The 18,354-nt window shown below is 35.0% G+C and overlaps 2 protein-coding genes across 3 annotated transcripts; one reads left to right on the top strand and one right to left on the bottom strand.

Moving 5' to 3' along the window:
- Positions 1 to 7,441: 7,441 nt before the first annotated feature.
- LOC130748083 (polyamine oxidase 1) lies at positions 7,442 to 16,864 on the top strand. Of its 2 annotated transcripts, XM_057601178.1 has the most exons (10): positions 7,442 to 7,591; positions 7,700 to 7,949; positions 8,124 to 8,306; positions 8,471 to 8,532; positions 9,031 to 9,185; positions 11,356 to 11,499; positions 13,149 to 13,298; positions 14,791 to 15,045; positions 15,843 to 15,924; positions 16,041 to 16,864. In XM_057601178.1, the coding sequence occupies exons 1-10, from the start codon at positions 7,528 to 7,530 to the stop codon at positions 16,250 to 16,252; spliced, it is 1,557 nt and encodes a 518-aa protein (XP_057457161.1). In that variant the 5' UTR covers positions 7,442 to 7,527; the 3' UTR covers positions 16,253 to 16,864. The 2 variants fall into 2 exon arrangements, with proteins under 2 accessions (XP_057457161.1, XP_057457162.1); XM_057601179.1 differs by lacking the exon at positions 11,356 to 11,499.
- A 5-nt stretch (positions 16,865 to 16,869) lies between these two features.
- Positions 16,870 to 17,637, bottom strand: LOC130743654 (probable E3 ubiquitin-protein ligase RHC2A). The gene has a single exon (XM_057595888.1). The coding sequence runs from the start codon at positions 17,635 to 17,637 to the stop codon at positions 16,870 to 16,872; it is 768 nt and encodes a 255-aa protein (XP_057451871.1).
- Between the last annotated feature and the right edge of the window lie 717 nt (positions 17,638 to 18,354).

Below are 18,354 nucleotides of genomic sequence, written 5' to 3'. Positions count from 1 at the left end.
TATTCAAAAGCCATGATAGCCATATAGGAAAGATTGTGTGAAAGGAACTCGGTCAAGCATAACATCAGTGTCACTTGTCGAAGAAGCACCATTTCTTTGCTTCACATACTTTTCACGAACCAAGGGAGGAGCACATAAATGGAAAGTAACTATGAGCAGACTCTGAAAGTGGAGAGCTTGACACGTAAAGAATGAACAGTATTAGAAAAGGTTATTTTTATTAGCTTTATACATTAATAAAGCTAATAAAAATAAGATGTTCAAGGATATCAATCAGTACTATCCAGATTAATTAACTTGTCAAGATTTTGCTTCAAGGGTGAGAAGTAATACGAAATGGGGTTGCCTAATTTACTCAAAAGGTTAATGAGCTTATTTATTTAAATTAAGTAGAAAATTTGTAAAAAATTTAATTTCACTTATCTAAAATGTTATTGGTTTACTAAAATGGAGTTAATTAAATTACCTCATGAGGTAAGTTAGACAACCCATATGAAAAATTTGTGGGATAAATCCTAATGAATATAAATTTCGGTTGTAAATCGTACTTTTTTTTTGAAAGTGACCATAATATTAAAACTCAAGGGGCCAAAGAAGCAGTTAGTTGTAATTCGTCCTTAAAGTGCATAATTTGTTTGAATACATAATGGAAAGAACACTAGTGATATATATTACTAATAGTGGGGTAGGAGCTGGGGGACATATGAGTTGGGTAGGGGGAGATCTAAGGATCGATTCCTGACGAGTGTAATTTATCTTTATGATGTACCCAAAAAATAATCTAATCGTTACTTCTAAGTTCAGATATCTGTGAATCCCTTAAAATAGTTTTGATGATAACAATGAGAAAGTTATACGCATATCATATAAGCAAGTATTTAAGTGTAGTGTTTTGAAATTTGAAGAAAATTGTCCCTCAAAACACTACGAGTATGGGTCTGTTTGATTCCAGTTTTAGTTTTCAGTTTTTAAAACAGTTTTTAGAAGAAGAAAACAGTTTGAATGACGTGTTTTTCAATATTTAGAAAACTGATATGTGAAAACTAAAAACTGAAAACATCTTTTAGCTGTTTTGGTTTTTTAGTTTTAAAAACTGAAAATGAGAACTGTTTTCAAAAACAGTTTTTGTTTTTGAAAATAAGTCAAACTGTTTTTGAAAACAGGTCGTACCAAACAGGTTTTCAGTTTTGAAAATTGTAAACAAACTGAGATGTTGTATATGTTTTAGATCTCTCAACATTGTCTCACAATAACATTGTCTTACTTTGTTAACTCACATTGTCGATCTTACATCCCAAAGTAGAGACGTTACCTGAGCAAAGTATGCAAGATCATCTTACTCAAGTTGCTCAAAGATCTGTGGTATCATTGTCTGACCAATTACACTGCAAAACTAAATCAAGGACAAAGCCAGGCAATGGCTTTTATATATCATAGGTTAAGAAAAGTGCCATATGCTTTTCAGCGTATGATCAACACACAAAGTAGAATAAACTCAAAGCTTGCATAAAAATGAAAAGTCTCGTACAAAGGCCAATAAAATAATATTTTGTGTGTCACCATTTTTTCAATAACCCGAAGCTAAAGACCTCAACGGGAAAATGCATAATGCTCACCCAAAAAGTCGTCTGAATTGAAGCTTGTTGAAGAAGGGAGGTTTCAAGCCTGATTTTCCAGAGTCATTCCTAATTTCCACTGAGACTATAAATAGAGGACTTAAAAAATTTGAAGACAAGAATTTTCAATTGCTTATTTACACGAGTTGTAGTTGTTTATCTGGAAAAAGTCTTTCAATATTTCGTTGTTGTAATAGTCTGAGTGTGCATTTTACTTTTTATCACTTAGCACATACACAAGAGTACTTGAGCTTGAACTCTCTACGTACTATCATCTCTTGCTAGAGAACTTCTAGTAGAACAAAACTCACACTTTCTTATTTTGTGATAGGTAAAGTTTTGTACAAATACTTGTGAAATTGTGAAATGAGAAGTCATTTTCTTTTGTACATCGGAAGGATAAATTGCACCATCCAGGGTTGATCTCTGGACCTTCCTCAACCCACATGTCTCCTAACTCTTACAACTTGAATTATCAGACGTGAAATGAGAAGTCCTTAAAAATATTTGTTGAAGTAGAATTCTTAAATAATACTTGTAAGAGGAGAAGTCTTGAAGAATACTGGTATGGTTAGTGGATATTCTTGGTGGGACACCAAGGAATGGACGTAGGACAATATTTAAAGGCGAACCAAGGAAAAAACTCTCATATGTTTTTTCTATCTCATATCTGTTTGTTATTTACTCTTTACATTTTCCGTCGCAACTAACAAAATGATTTTATGAAACGGTTTTCAAAAACATGTAAGTTTAGTGGCTCAGTTTTGCCAAATGTTCAATACAAAGTTCAACCTCTTCTTTGTGTTACTTTTTTATATTTCAGTTGGCTCTAGAGCTTGCCTCTGAACTGAACATTCTAACAAGTGTATATATACAATGGCCGCACAAGACAACAATAATTTATACCCTTCTTTAATGGAAGCAACTATGGGCATTGGAAGCAAAGAATGCAGATTTTCATTGAGTCCACAAGCCATGTGATGTGGGATGTCATAGAAATAGGAAACTATGTCTCAACCAATGAAGAAACCCGTGAACTCATTCCTATAATAAAATCGAAACTTGATCAAAGGACCAAGAATCAAATAAATTCAAGGGATAAGCTTTTCCTTACTTGTTCCTTGAGTCAAGTTGAGTACGGAAAGGTCAATGATTTTTCAACTGCCAAAGAAAAGTGGGACACCTTAGCCATTGTTCATGAGCGAACTTCTGTTGAGAATTTAAGTGTGGAGTTAGAGTCCCACATTGGTTAAGTATGGGTGAGGATGAGAATATATAAGAGATGTGACCCGTAAACCTATCAGAACCCATGGTTCGTGGGACCATGGTAACGACTCCTTGTTTTTTTTATCAACAAAAAGTACTCCTTGTGTCGAAAGTCTTCCTACCAGTGTGGCTAGGCCGCGGGTTCCGTTGATCAGCGAACGACAGTACAAGGGTGGATATGCTTCCGCGGAAGGGGTCATGATAATGTGGAGGTGACTCGCATTTGAGGGGGAAATTGTTGAGAATTCAAGTGTGGAGTTGTAGTCCCACATTGGTTAGTGCGGGTGAGGATGATAATTTATAAGAGATGTGACCCATAAACCTATGCCTTAATGTTTTGGGTTAAGATGTGGTGTCGATATCTCTTGGTGTCTTACTCCTCGGCCCATAGGCTCCCCTGTCTCCCCAACAACTTCTAACATCAATAAGAATTAGAATGATTTGCTAGTTCATCAATATGATATTCAAGATGAAGAAAAATGAAATTGTTCAAACTTTTTCCACATTTCAAACTCTCATCAACGGTTTGAGAAATCTTATAAGAGTATATGACAATGGTGACTATGTTCACATTTATCCATCAAGCTAAGAATCTCAACACCTTAAAGCTGGATGAACTCTTGGGATCTCTTAAAGTGGTTTCACCTACGGTGGGACAGTTTTGAAACTGGACCACCGTGGAGCAATTTATATCCACCGTTAGATATACGTTTTTTAATATTAACGGTTCAGATTAATTAACAATAAAAAAATTCATTTATTAAATGTACCAAAACACCCTCCTCACCTTATCTCTGACCTCTTACCTCTGAAAACCTACCGGTCGCCGCCCACCCCTTTTTGTCCCTCCCATGGCAGCGCCTCCATCACCATGGACCTCCATTGCAACTCCTCTTGGCCTTCTTCAGCCTCTATCACAACAGAACCCCAAGTCCTCATCTTCAAACCTCTTTTCCACCAAAAACCCATATCCAAACCCAGCACCGGTGAAGAGGTGCCGCTGTCAAGGAGCAACGATGATGACAGAGGAGCTCCGATCTGGGATCTATTGCAGTGTGTGGTGGTCGTTGGGAGAGAAGGGGAGAACAACAACAACAACAGGTTTCCATCATCTTGATTTGTGAAGACTCTTCTCGAGGGTGATGGAAATCAAGATGAAAACAGTGCAAACAGCATCAACAACCCATGTTGGTGTTCGATCAAGTTCTTTGGAGCTGCTGCTACTACTTCCACTTGCTGCCATGGCCAAACCTAAACCTCCAAACCTGTGCTTGAATTTCATGTTGTTGAATTTTGAGTAAATCTGTGCTTTGACTAAAAAACAATCAGAGGAAGAAGAAGTGTGGGTGGAGGAGAAAGATGGAAAAAATTTGTGGAAAAGAGGGCATTTTTGTCTTCTTACCTAAAAGTGAAATTGGACCACCATGGACCAAAATCAAAATAATCCCACCGTAGAGGCAGCCTCTTAAAGTTCATGAAAGTGAGCTAAGAGAGAATGAAGGAGGAAAGGCGAACAAATCCATAGCCTTCAAATCAAGAACCAAGAACAAAACTTTCAAGATTGAGGTATCATTAGACAATGGTGAAGATTTTGAGGAAGGAACAAGTGATGAAGAAGGAATTAAGGAAAGGAAAGCCATGTACCATTCAAGTCTCTCAAGACATATCAGACGAAGATGATTAGGATCAGGTAACGAATGAGTCCCTTCTAGAAGCTTATGAAAAACTTCTTAATGATTCTCATACCCTTTCCTTTGAATACAGAACTCTAATGAAAACATTTTTATAAGAACTTGATAAATGTAAGAAAGAAAACCTTATGCTTTCTAAAATGAAAAACTTTAGAGGATAGATTCATGTAATGAAATAACTTTTTTTTTTGAAATGCATGTAATGAAATAACTCATTTTTTTTTTTGAAAGGAAATAACTCAACTTAAAGAAAAAGTTAATGGTTTAATTGATAATGAATAATTATATGTTCACACCTCATTTTTGAGGTGTGGAGAGGTGGAGGAAGAGAGAGATAGAAAGAAATGAGAGAGAAAGTAAAGATGTGATAGGTGATTTGATTGATAAAGAAAAGATAAATAGATAAAAATGAAGGTGAAAAAGAAGTGAAGAGGTGTGTATATACTCCAAAGAGAAAAGCGGTTATAGGAGTGATGACCGTCCAATTTTCACTTACACCAACACTTGAGACTCATGTTACAACAATATTGTTACCACCACAAAAGGGTCAATGAAAACACTCAAAATCAAGGTAATGTTTTTGCGTATCTCAACATGATTGCTATTATTTTTAATTTGCAAGTGGTGATGGGTTTTTTTGTTCGAAAAAAAATCGTGATAGTTATGGTAAGTGCTCTAGGCCTCTAGCACCTCCCATAACTTATACCGTCCAAAATCAAAGCCGCGTTGGCAAACCTTCTTGGACCCAAAATAGATAAGGATCACAGAAGCCATGTTAAATTGTTAATCTTTTTTTTTTGAAAGAATGTTAAATTGTTAATCATCATACTCAAAAATAGGAAAATAAATTGGTACACACTACCCGAAATGATAGCTAGTCCCACCATGGCACCATATACTATAAATATTTCTTTCTTGCACAAGATTATCACGGTAGATGGTATTGATAGTTGTGATTTGTAAAAAATATCACTCCCACAATATAACTCGTTTAAGATTATCTATGAGTATTAAGCACTCATTGTTTCACAAAAATATTTTTATTAAAATATTTTTATTTAAAGTTGAAATTAAATTAAGGAAGAAAAATGTAATTATTAGTTAAGTATATAGTGAGAGTTGTGATAGATACAAGTTTGAAGTGATAGGTAAGAGATATAATATTAAATCAGTGTGTAGAAGGAAAAAAGTGAGAACAGTGTTTTAAATTTGTAAAACAACTTATATTTTAAAACATAGTATATATACTAAAACAATTTATATTTTGAAACGGAGGGAAAAATGTATAAAAAATTGTATAGTTTTTAGTTCTAAAAAAAAATTGTTTGATTGAAAATAGTATCATGACGTCATAAAAATAGAAATATTTTTTACCTGTTCAAATATAAGTCTCAATCATAGTCAAATATATGTGTTCATGTATAATTTTTTCGACATTTAAAGTCTTTCAGAATTCTCTTTCATCAAACTTAGTACTTCTAGCTTTTCCTCTCTTTTTCCTCTTCCTCCTCCAAAACCATTTTTTCGGGCAAACCAACACACTCAAACCTTCTCGTGGGCTAAACGGAGGAGGAAGAGAAAGAAGGGAAGAAAATGGAGAATAACTAAATTTGGTGAAACAAAATTTTAAAGGAATGAAGCTGTAGATAAATTTATTCGTTGAGACCTATATATGTTACTAAGATTGCCACGTCGGCTAGTAACCGAGTGAAAAATATTTCAAAAGTGGTTCACGATGTCATAAAGACTATTATCAATCAAACATAATTTTTCAAGAACGAAACAATATACAATTTTTTATATAGATAATTTTAAATTATGATGTATAAGTTATAGAAAAAAAAATATTTTAATCCTATTTTTTGTAATTTAAACAATTTATATTTCGCAACATTCAACATATCCAGAGTGTAGCGAGTAAAGAGAGGGAACAACGAATTACATTTGTGAAGAATCAAGAAGAAAAACTACAAGAAAAAAGTTAATGTGACGGTAAAAAGTCGTCGTTGTTTTACCGACAAGTAACGATGGCCAAAAAACAATAGGTATTAGCCCGGTTGGAAAATATTACCGACGATTTCTAAAAAATGGTCACTACTTCCCCGATGAATTTTTTTCGCTATATTATTGACGACTTTGTTCGTCGCTCCAATCGTTGGTAAATTAGCCACGATCATCACCGTTAGTAACTAACTAGATTCGATGAAAAGAACACATTCCAATGAAAGTGCTTTGTTGGTGGGAAAGATATTTTTTGAATTCTTTGAGCCCTTCGTGAAAAGATGATACACACCATTAAGTTTCCTATTCTTATATATGCTCTCAATGACTACAAAATAACCGCATTTACTAAATAAGATATTTATCCAACGGTTAAAATTGATTAATACATTACAAACTGTAACCTGCTAGGTAGTGACTTGCAAACCCACATATTACCAACGACTTGAACCATCGATAACCTATAAAATGGTTAAGCTACCGACAGTTTTGCCCATCTGTAATGAACAGTGTCATAAATTTTTTGGCTGATCACTTTACCGACGACCAAAGCCGTTGAAAAATGGTTGGTGAGAGACGGCTGAAATCGTCGGCGAATGTCATCAATAAACTTTTCACAACCTATGTCATCCTGCCACATATCAGCCGTCGTCGTAGTCGTCAGTATTAGATTTTCTATTTTCCCATGAGAAAAGAAAATCCGGTGGGAATGAGTAAAAATGAAAAACTTATTTAAAATCTGAAAAAAAAAATCCACTAAGATGATAACATTTGGCTGATAACATGAGTAGCACCTGTGATTTAGAATATAAAAAAAACACAGCAAAAGGGGCATAAAATACCTATATAAACAGACTCCCGCTACAATTTCCAGCTCGTATCAAACTCACATAAACACACTTGTGCTCTTCTTCTCTCTATCTCTCTCTCTCTCGCAAAATAATCGCACGTTGATGGATTCCCCCTCTCACTCTCGCTCTCGCTCCTCCGTCATCGTCGTCGGCGCCGGAATCTCCGGTAAGTTCCGCCGCCGCAACCGCTCACCATTCACCGAACTCACTCAATTCCACCACCGTTTCTAATTTCAACTACATGATTTTTTTTCTTTCTTTCTCTGATTTGGAGGTATCACGGCGGCGAAGGTGCTGGCGGAGAACGGCGTGGAGGACCTGGTGATCCTCGAGGCCTCCGACCGCATCGGCGGCAGGATCCGCAAGGAGCCTTTCGGCGGTGTGTCGGCGGAGCTCGGTGCCGGTTGGATCGTCGGCGTCGGCGGCCGAAAAATCAATCCGATTTGGGAACTCGCCGCCGAACACGGCCTCCGAACTTGCTTCTCCGACTACAGCAATGCTCGCTACAATATCTACGATCGCAGGTCCCAAATTCAAATCCATTTTCTCCAATTTTCTTCGGTAACCGTTTCAGTATGACAACGACGACGTCGTTTCGTTCGGTTTTCGTGCCGTTTTGGTGTGAACGACGCCGTTTCGTTTCTGCTCTGTTTTTCATGACATTCACTTTGCTGAGTTTTGTGGAGTTGTTGTTGCAGTGGGAAGATCTTTCCGAGTGGAATCGCTGCTGACTCGTACCAAAAAGCGGTTGACTCAGCGATTCAGAAGCTGAGGAATCAAGAAGAAGCAAAATTCGAAGCCGACGGATATGGCGGCGGCGATGATGATGATGATGATAACGACGGGGGCAATGATGGCTTCAAACTAACGAAACTGCCACCGTAAGTTCAAATCTCACGGCGTCGTTTTCAGCCGCAAAAAAAATTGTTATTCTATATGCAATCATGATGCATTCAATTATTTCCTTTTTGAAATGTGTTTTTCCTTTTTCTTCTTTGCTTTTGGTCTTTTAAGCTTTTTTTTTTCTTCTCACTTTCCATTTCAGGTCGCCGGAGACTCCAATAGAACTCGCCATTGATTTCATCCTTCATGATTTCGAAATGCCTGGTAGGTTCAGTTTAATTTTCACTGTTATTTTGCTGGCTTGTTTGTTCTGTAAAACTAAAGAGGGATTGAAAAAATTAATCAATTTTATGCTTGTGATTTGTAATAATCAAATAGTGTCATTTTTTCCAGCTCAGCTCACATTCATTGATATTGAAAAAGGATTCTTTAATTCAATTTTTTTTTATAAAAAAATGTTCTTTGATCGCTGTTTCTGATTTGACTATTCTAAAATAAAATAACTTACTTTACATGTTAAAGGTTGCGATGCTTACTTTACCATGTAAAGTAAATTTACTACATTATAGAGGAGCCGAAGCAGCTTATTACTATGCTTCAGTGTATTTGAAAAATCTAAATGGATTCACATTTAATAGAAGTAATAAATAGCTATTTTTGGTACGATGAATCAACGTCTAATTGTGCTAGAATTGAAACCAAATAGGCAATCAATTTTATGCCCGCCTCTGTTCTAAAACTGGGGATTTTTTTTGGGTGCAGAGGTGGAACCAATAGCTACCTATGTAGACTATGGGGAGAAAGAATTTTTGGTTGCAGATGAAAGAGGGTACGATTACTTGCTGTACAAAATGGCTGAAGAATTTCTCTTCACATCCGAGGGTAGAATCTTGGACGATCGTCTCAAACTCAACAAGGTACTCATGATTTTGCTTGCTTAACCATTTGATTTGCCCCTAGTGAAAAAATCTCACTTTGTTTGCAATTTTGCATTCGCTGCCTTCTATTTTTAGTTGTCTTATTGCAGTATTAGTATAGTGTATTGTGTTTTGTTGTCACACTTTTAGAGTGTGTAGATAATGACTTTTCAGAACTGTTTATTGTTTTTTTCTTTCTTGTAAATCAGTGTGCCACCTTTCTGTCACGCATCTCTTTCTCTTTGTTATGGTGTCAACTCCCCTACTTTGTCGTGAAGCTTTTGATCGACGTACCACATTATTATAGGGAATGTCTAAATGACTCATGATAAAGTTTGGGTTAAATAACTCATCATCCAATCACATTTGAGATAAACGAGTTTGAATTTAAAATAATGGATATGTGATTTGTCGCATGATACAAAGCCTTTATTTATTATAGACGATGACAATAACTTCCAGGCGTACCTTTTCCCTTTTGTAATTCAAGGATTGAATTAATTGGTTGGTGTGTTATTATTAAATACTAGAAGTTCATAATATGGTCAACTGTGAAGCATGTGGGGAAAAATCTTTCTTAAAATTCGTGTGCTAAAAGAACACAGAGGAATCCAAAAACAATTGAACTTTTGTTCATAAACCATGATAACTTTCTTTTATTACCGCATGCCTTCAAAATTGTCTACATTTTTTATACATTGACCTGATTAAATTTTGTGTTATATTTTCTGTCAAAACATTCAACCACCAAGAAAGTATTCATGGGATCAAAAGTCTCTTCCTGATCATGTTATGAAATGAAATAATTTGGGATCAAAACAGATCAAAGGTAAATTGAAAAAGCGGCATTTCATTCACCTTATGTTGAATTAAGCATATTCGTGTGCTAAAAAATGTGAAAAATTAGTTATAATTTTGACTTAATATAAGAATGGTTGTTGGATAAATTTTAAGACAGGAATGGAAACTGATCTTTAAACCAAAAATCAAAAAAGCATGTGACATTTTTGTATAAAGATACCTATATAGATTCTGTCCTGAAATGTTTTTCGATCACATGGTGTATTTGACCATTACTGCATATTTTCAATTGCATCCATCGATACATGCCAAAACCTAGAGGAACTTGACAGGCAAAATTTGACCCACAAATAATAATGTCTTCTATTTCAATCCTTTTGCATCCCATAAATTTGTAGGACCCGGAGTTTCAATTTCTGTTACCGGCCATACTGTTTGAATTGACCCAATTGCAATCACCAAAGGTGATGTGTCATTTCATCTCATATACGGAGTAATAACATGAAAGAAGGGAGTCTTGTCTATATCTCCATTTATTAGGCGCGCAAAGTTTTTTTCCTTCTAATTTTCTTAGTTTTTACATTTCAATTTTTTTCCAAATAAACATTTTATTCTATTAATTTGTTTACTTTTTCTCGTGCAGAATGTTACTGCACTAGAGTTCCTTATAAATTATATCAAGATTAAATTAACTAGTGTTTTATGAACACAAATAAAGGATATTTAATTATCTTATTAAATATTTTAATTTTTAATTACTTAAAGATAAGTAATAAATATTTTTCTGTTTTTTATATATGGCCCTCTTAGTTTTTTTTTTTGGTTACAGGTCCTCTTAGTTTATGAACGATAAATTTAACTAAATATATTTATTATATATTTTTAATTTGTTAATTAGATCTTAAAAATAACATTAAAAAATAGAGTTGGTAATAAATCTTGGAAAAAACTTGATCAACACCTCAAATCACTCACAGAGATAGAGATAAAAGAAAAAAATTAGAGCTATGATATATAATTTGACGGAAAAAAATAGAGATTTATGAAGAAAAAAATGTAGATATGAAAATGAGATATAGAAGTTGTGGTAGGTGTGGGATGTATGAAATTGAAAACCCATTTTTGGTAACAAATGTTTCCAAAACACTCGACAGACATAAAGCTGCAATAAATCACCCCAGATTCCCTTGCAATAAAACTTCTTTGAGTTAGTTGACTTCAAGGCTTGATTGCTCAGATTCTCAGGAGGCATTATTGCTTTGGACTACATGGATTTTTTTGGGGTTATGGAGTTCATTTTACTAGGCAGTTAACTTCCCCATAGGAGAGTTTTGAGCTGAACCATGATTTTCTACATGGATTTGTGCAGGTAGTCCGTGAATTGCAACATTCAAGAAATGGTGTTAAGGTGATTACGGAGGATGGTTGCGTTTACGAAGCCAATTACGTGATTCTATCCGTTAGCATTGGTGTTCTCAAAAGCGACCTACTTGCTTTCAATCCACCCTTACCGGTACGTTTATTTTTTCCCCCTTTCAAGAGCCCCGTGTGATCAAGCAAGCTGGGTTTGAGTATATTATAATAGAATCTCATCCACATTTGAAAATACAGACATAGAACCAACATCTAGCACAACTCTCTCTAATAGATTGATAAAAAATTATTATGAAAGATTTACCCACTTAATATGATCTTTGAACCACAAAACGCGTGCCGGTTGTAGGATATATTGGGGGGGGGGGGGAATGATAGTAAGGCAGACATAGAATAGAAACAAAAGAAAATAGGAGAAGTAATAAATGACTTGCTACCAATATGGTAGAAATGGAATCTCTAGGGTGTGGTTCTGTCTATACTTGTACGGGTCTCTACAGTGAGAGTTTCTCTTCTATTTACATGTTGTAGCCCCACAGCCTTAAATATTATTGGTTGGGAATGTAAAGAAATAGGGATAGCTTGGATTCATATTAAATTGATGACGCCACAAGATACATTTTCGAGGTGTCTTTATATGGTGAAACCATGGATTGCATGATCCACGGTATCAGTGATCCATAGTCTCATTGTTGATGGTCTAGAAACCCTCTATGAGACTAGATCAACACGTGGTTCTAGGAGGACGCCAGCTTGCACAAGTAGTCAGTGAATTCAGATAGAAAAATGTTACTAGTACTACCTTACAATGGTTGGTACGATTGCGTCCTAATTCAATAAACAAACATCAATTGATTGAGACTGTTGTTAATTAGCATGAGTAATGCAGCTATCTAAAGGAGTGAGTAATGTTTTATTTGTGTCTAATCTTGTATATCTGGAAACTCGTGGGCTTTACCTTCAAAATGGAAAGGAGAGGTTTAAACGTAATTGAGTGGGGTCGGTGACACCACAGATAACTCTGTTAATTTTAACTTTGTTGCATATTCATTTGATATTTAGAAGCATGTGGAATGGACTAATTATACACTGTTGGAAGAGTTAAAACTCATAGAATATGGCCTAAGCCTCTTATAGGGTGTTTGGATTAGCTTGTATTTCCTCACAATCAATTCTAGTAACACTCAGAAACTGTTAACAAATTTTTTTTCCCAAAATTGATTTTGGCTTCGGAATTAATTGTAGAAGAATTGACAAATATACACTTGTGTCCTATGAGAAGGGGAAATTGTATGAGGGCAAACATGTTGCATGTTATACATCTTGGCCAAGTCATGGTTTGCTTGCAATACTGCCCATCTGTATCACAATTCCCCTCGATAATTTTGACAAAAGGCGATGTTGTGAAAATTTTATATGGATATATCACTACTTCTGAGATTCATGTACCTACCTACCAAACAAACATATGTTTAGTGTTGGAGTTGTCTAAAGGACTTGAATAATTAATAATTGTAGATGTTGAACAAGATATATATGCATATGAACACGTAATGTATCTAATCAAATGTAAGGAATTACCAGTGAATATATGAGGTCATCAAATTAAACAATTATTGGAGATCATTGAGGTTCTTTGTCTTTTCCCTCGACTCATTTAGGTTTTAGTCCTCTAAACGTCCTTTCCATGATGTAATCGACTTATCATTAGGTAATACATTTTTGTTTTGTTTCAACAATATACATTGCTGATTCAACATTTCCATGATGAATAAAATATTGAAACAGAGATGGAAACTGGAAGCCTTCAAGAAATGTGATGTGATGGTATACACAAAAATCTTTCTGAAGTTTCCGTATAAGTTTTGGCCAAGTGGTCCCGAAAAGGAATTCTTCATATATGCTCACGAACGGAGAGGCTACTACACATTTTGGCAGGTTTGTTTAAAATTATCTATAATGATTGTCAGTTCATTTTTCATGTATTTTCTACTAAACTGTTTCTTTTGCTTTCTGTTTCTGGTTTGTTTCTCTTTTAAACGAAGTTTGATGCTATTGTCATATACTCATTAGGCTAAACAGAGAACCAACATTACTTTTGGTCAGTTATACTTATATGGGAACTTATTTCAATTAGAAAGGCTATTTATAGCCTCTATTCCTTGCCTGAAAACGAAATAAGGGAAAAATACTCTGTTTTCAATTGTATTTCTTGTAAAAAAGTACAAGCCGCTTACCTAAGCTTAGGGATCAAGTTGAACATATGAATCTTTGTTTGAAATGATTTAAAGAGGATAAACTAAAGGGAACGATTGGCATGCTGAGGATTTATATAATACATTGTTGTCATAGTTTTTATGATGTGCATGTGGGTCACATGATTCATCTTAATTCTTTGCTGTCAATCGAACTTGACGTTTATCTTTATTTAATGTAAAACAGCTTAAATAATGTTATCAAACTGGCTATCAAGCATACAAATTGTGGCTTTTGTTTTTATCCCCTTCTTGGGGCTAAACACTCTGGTAAAACATTAAGTATTAGTTATATAACAAAGTTCCTTGTAAAATGTACAGAATGCTCACACTGGTATCCTCATTAGTAATTGCATATCATCAATCTTACTACCTTGTTTTAGATATGAATTAATCATCAGTTAAACATTAGTATTAAGGAGTTTTTTACCATTAGCTTTGAATACTATTTATAAATTTCACTCTTGTCTGGCAAATCAATATGTTAAAACCAAAGAATAAAACTTCCCTGATTTATAGAAATGGGTATTTTGTTTGATATGAAGGAATAGCTTTGGTAAAATTTCCCCTCCTTGATTTACGCAAGCTGTGCTTGATGTTTGTTTGCTTGTTTTTATTTTGGAGATGTAATTTTGACTTCTTTACATGCACATGATCATAAATACTTTTGTCTATTTCATTTTGTCTTATGCTGATAAAAATATAATTATACCTTAGTAGTGATAGGCGAAACATATAATATTAAGTGGTTCATTACAAAGATGATTGTATTGCTGATGCTTCCGTGTAGTTATCTGTGCAAGTTTCGTAATGGGAACTACTCCAACCATGGTTGGTTTCTTATTGATATAGAATAGAGTATCATATAATCACGCATTTCAAACAATATAATAGTATTATTGTATTAAAATAGGAAAAACCTGAATTATACGGCAGAGGAAGAAAAAATCAGACCCCTTGGACATTGTAGAATTTGGTACATGTTATCAGTCTGCATTCTAATCAATAATCAAAACTATGGAATAATACATTGATTTCGAATCTTACCCTCTATGGAAACTGAAAATAATTGAACTTAGAATATGATATTTGGGGATTGCATTGTCTGAACCAGAATAATTGTCCAGTCTTTGCTTACTCATCCAAATCATTCTATTTATCTGCTTTGTCACCAGCACATGGAGAATGCATATCCTGGCTCCAATATCTTAGTTGTGACAATAACAAATGGGGAATCAAAACGTGTGGAAGCTCAATCTGATGAAGATACCTTGAGGGAGGCTATGGCAGTGCTCAGGGATATGTTTGGACCCGATATTCCGGACGCCATTGATATACTTGTTCCTCGCTGGTGGAATAACAGGTTTCAGCGTGGTAGCTACAGCAACTACCCCATTATCTCCAATCGCAAAGTTTGCCGTAATATTAAGGTTAGCTTATCATTTTGGATTTTCTTATATTTTTATTGTTGTGACAATCTCCCCTTCATGTGCTCTGTTCTTAAAAAAAATTAATTCATGATTTATTTGTCTTTATGTACTGCATTATGTGCATGCTAAGAAAAAATAATATATGACCTGGAGCTTACATCTAGCAACTATAATTAATTATCACTCTTAGTCTTCACTATAATTCTGTCCCAACTAGTAGTTTGTTCTCTTCCTTAGGCACTGAACTTAATTTAATTTGGTTTTGTTTGGTTTAATTCAGGCAGCTATACAAGCTTACCTGTAAATTTGATATTTGAAATTTCAAACGTCATAGATGGTTTTTTAAAAGGGACTTGAGATTAAAGTCCAAGGGCTGCTCAATGTCCTTTTGTCTTTTACATAGAGACAGAATAACAATCCCTAAAAGAGCAAATCAACAATACTTAAACATACAGTAGTACAACTCATAACATGTTTGCTCTAAGCCTCTAACAATAACATAAAAATAACAGAGAACCTCAATCAACTAAAAAAACATGAACAATTCACTTAGGAGAATCCTAATCCAGTTTTGTCTATTTTCCAAACTAACAGTACAATATGATGATGTTTTAGTTTTACTGTTTTTACCTTCATGGGCTTGAGATCCTGTGCTGTGTTCTAATTTTTTTTTTCTTTTGGCCTTCTAATTTGTTCACCTTTTTTTTGTATTTCTTTGCTTCCTGGAGTTTGCTGTTTATCTATAAAATTAAGGACACCAAAGTTAATTTTATCCTTTCTTTTTTGGCATGTTTCAGGCTCCTGTAGATCACATTTTCTTCACCGGAGAGCACACTAGTGAAAAGTTCAGTGGCTATGTACACGGTGCATACCTCGCAGGTGAGGCATTAGCTTTATCTCAAGTTTGTATTCCTAATGATTGATAACACTAATAGCAATAACTCCAGAACCTATCATGTGGATATGAACTTATTTCCCTCCTGACTAATTAACAGGTATCGACACCAGCAAATCGCTCCTAGAAGAAATGAGGAAAGATAAGGAAACAAAAAGTGAGAACCAAACTCTATTGTTAGAGCCATTGCTAGCATTAACAGGATCATTGACAATGTCGAAGCCAGAAACGGTCTCGAATATCCACAAATGCGATATTCCTACACAATTATATCTCAGTGGCAAGCTGGGGATCCCAGAGGCCATATTATAACTATATGGGACTGTAGAGAATCCCCTTGTACATGATGATGAAAGATGCATAATTGGTTAGAACCACCATGGCTTGGTGGTAGTGGGTCTTTGTCCTTAGTCTCGTTCGTTCGAGCCCATGATACCATTGGTGATGTAGATTAACACGACACTCAGAGGTTGGTGAGGTGAAGGGATGCTGGAACTTCACTGCTAAAGGAGTCTACTAGGTTATGACTTTGCAGGGAATTAATTTGGTATACACGCTTACGATTACTTTGTTCTTTATAGTCAGAAGTAAGATTACATTGTAAGGATGCTGGGCAGCTAGCTATATATGCAAAATTAAAAGACCCTTGTTCGGCTCTTCTTGATTGTGGCAGTCACCACAACTGCATTAAGCTGTAATTGAGGACCACATTGGCCAGCAACAACCACGACTGCAATCGCAATTTAAAATCTTAGCACTACCTCCCCTTGCCATTATTTTGGGATACTGCAATTCAATATCGATTCCTATAAAATCAAGAACAATTATAAGTACAATTGTGCAATTGCTAGTATTACTTACATAAGTTTCAAACTCGGAAGATTATATATACTGATCATACAATTAATGGACACATTCTGTTTCTGTCCTCATTCTTCACTAATTTTGTTCATCTGAAACCGACACAAAGGGCAAGAATTGGCCGCTTGCAACCAACTAGTGATGCAATCCTTATGAAACATGTGTAAACAAGGCATCCGAACACCAACATCATGAAAATCCTCGAAACAGATTGCACAATTCTCTTCTTTCTCAACCCTCACCATCTCCAACTCCTCAATTGATTTCACAGATGCAGGCACCAACCCAAAATCTTCATCACCAGCCTCCTCAAAATATTCTTCAAAACCACCATCATAATCATCATCATCAGCATCCCTCATCATCTCCAAACCCTCATCAATTGAAGTCACAGCTGCTGCAGAAGGCACCAACCCAAAATCTTGATCACCCTCCTCTGAATATTCTTCAAAACCACTATCATAATCAACATTAATCTCATCTTCATCACTGGCTTGGCTGACAAGAATATACACAACTATGGACAAAAGCTTTCGATCCTTGTACGTCCTGTTGGCAATTTCATCAGCACATTCCAAGACTTTTGGGACCACAAACTGGAAAGCTTCATTGGGGAACCCCACACGAGAAAGCATAGATTCAACGTTTTGTTGATCCATATTGTTCTTGGAGATGTTATGAAAAGTGTAATGCAAAGTCTCAGAGGGAGGGGCATCGTGTTTGTTCTTGATCTCAAACTCAACAGTGAACAGTTGTTCAACTGGGCACAGTGACAGTTCTCTGCCATAGTCACTATCTCTGATGTTTGGACACACATCGCAATAGTATCGATCCATGTCCAGGAATTCCAACGGTAGAGAAATTCGAACTGACAAGAAAAGAAACGCTTGAAATCAAATGAAAAAAGCAAGTGAGCAAGCAAGTAAGTCGTTTACCTTAGTAACCAAGTAAGTCAGACACCGTTGAATCTTAGATGTGCATATCATTTTCTATGCCATGTAACAAAAACATATCTATTCAGATTTGGTTTGTTTTTAAAATAAAAATAAGGGCATTAAACGCAAGATATAATTTGTGATGTGTACCGGTTTTGTGATATATAAAAAAATTAAACTCAAAACTATTTTAAAAGATATTAATTAACAAAAAGTTGCCCGTAAAAAAAAAGTTATTTTAGCTAGTTGTAAAAGTTTCTTTCGACTAAAATAATAATTAAGAAGAAAATTATAATGTGTCTGCTGAGCCATTGTTTTGGTGAGACATTCTAGCTTTTTTTTTGACGAATGTTTCATTCTAGTTAGATTTAAGTTTTATTTGATTTTTATAATTTTTTGAATAAAATAGAGTTCCATGGATGCATTGTTGGTTTATATTTTTTTTTCACATGCCTCCAATTGATTTTGAGCACATTAGTAATTATGTTTTTATTTTAATTAAAATTAAAAATAAGTAACTGATAGTTTTATGTGTATAATAATATGGTTGAGTGTTAGTGCAAAACCTTGTTACATTCATGACTCTTGAAAATTAAAGGCTTGATTGCAGTTTTAGTC

This window comes from Lotus japonicus, chromosome 3, assembly GCF_012489685.1.
Source record: "Lotus japonicus ecotype B-129 chromosome 3, LjGifu_v1.2".
NCBI classification, from domain to species: domain Eukaryota; kingdom Viridiplantae; phylum Streptophyta; class Magnoliopsida; order Fabales; family Fabaceae; genus Lotus; species Lotus japonicus.
Note: the sequence above shows the minus strand (reverse complement) of the source record. Positions and strands in the feature narration are given on the sequence as shown.

Bases quoted from the DNA above. Each gene is read 5' to 3' on its own strand.
- LOC130743654 (XM_057595888.1), bottom strand. From the start codon at position 17,637: ATGGATCGATACTATTGCGATGTGTGTCCAAACATCAGAGATAGTGAC.
- LOC130748083 (XM_057601178.1), top strand. From the start codon at position 7,528: ATGGATTCCCCCTCTCACTCTCGCTCTCGCTCCTCCGTCATCGTCGTC. The intron at 7,592-7,699 runs GTAAGTTCCGCC...TCTGATTTGGAG, and splicing joins CGTCGGCGCCGGAATCTCCG to GTATCACGGCGGCGAAGGTG. The intron at 7,950-8,123 runs GTCCCAAATTCA...TTGTTGTTGCAG, and splicing joins TACAATATCTACGATCGCAG to TGGGAAGATCTTTCCGAGTG.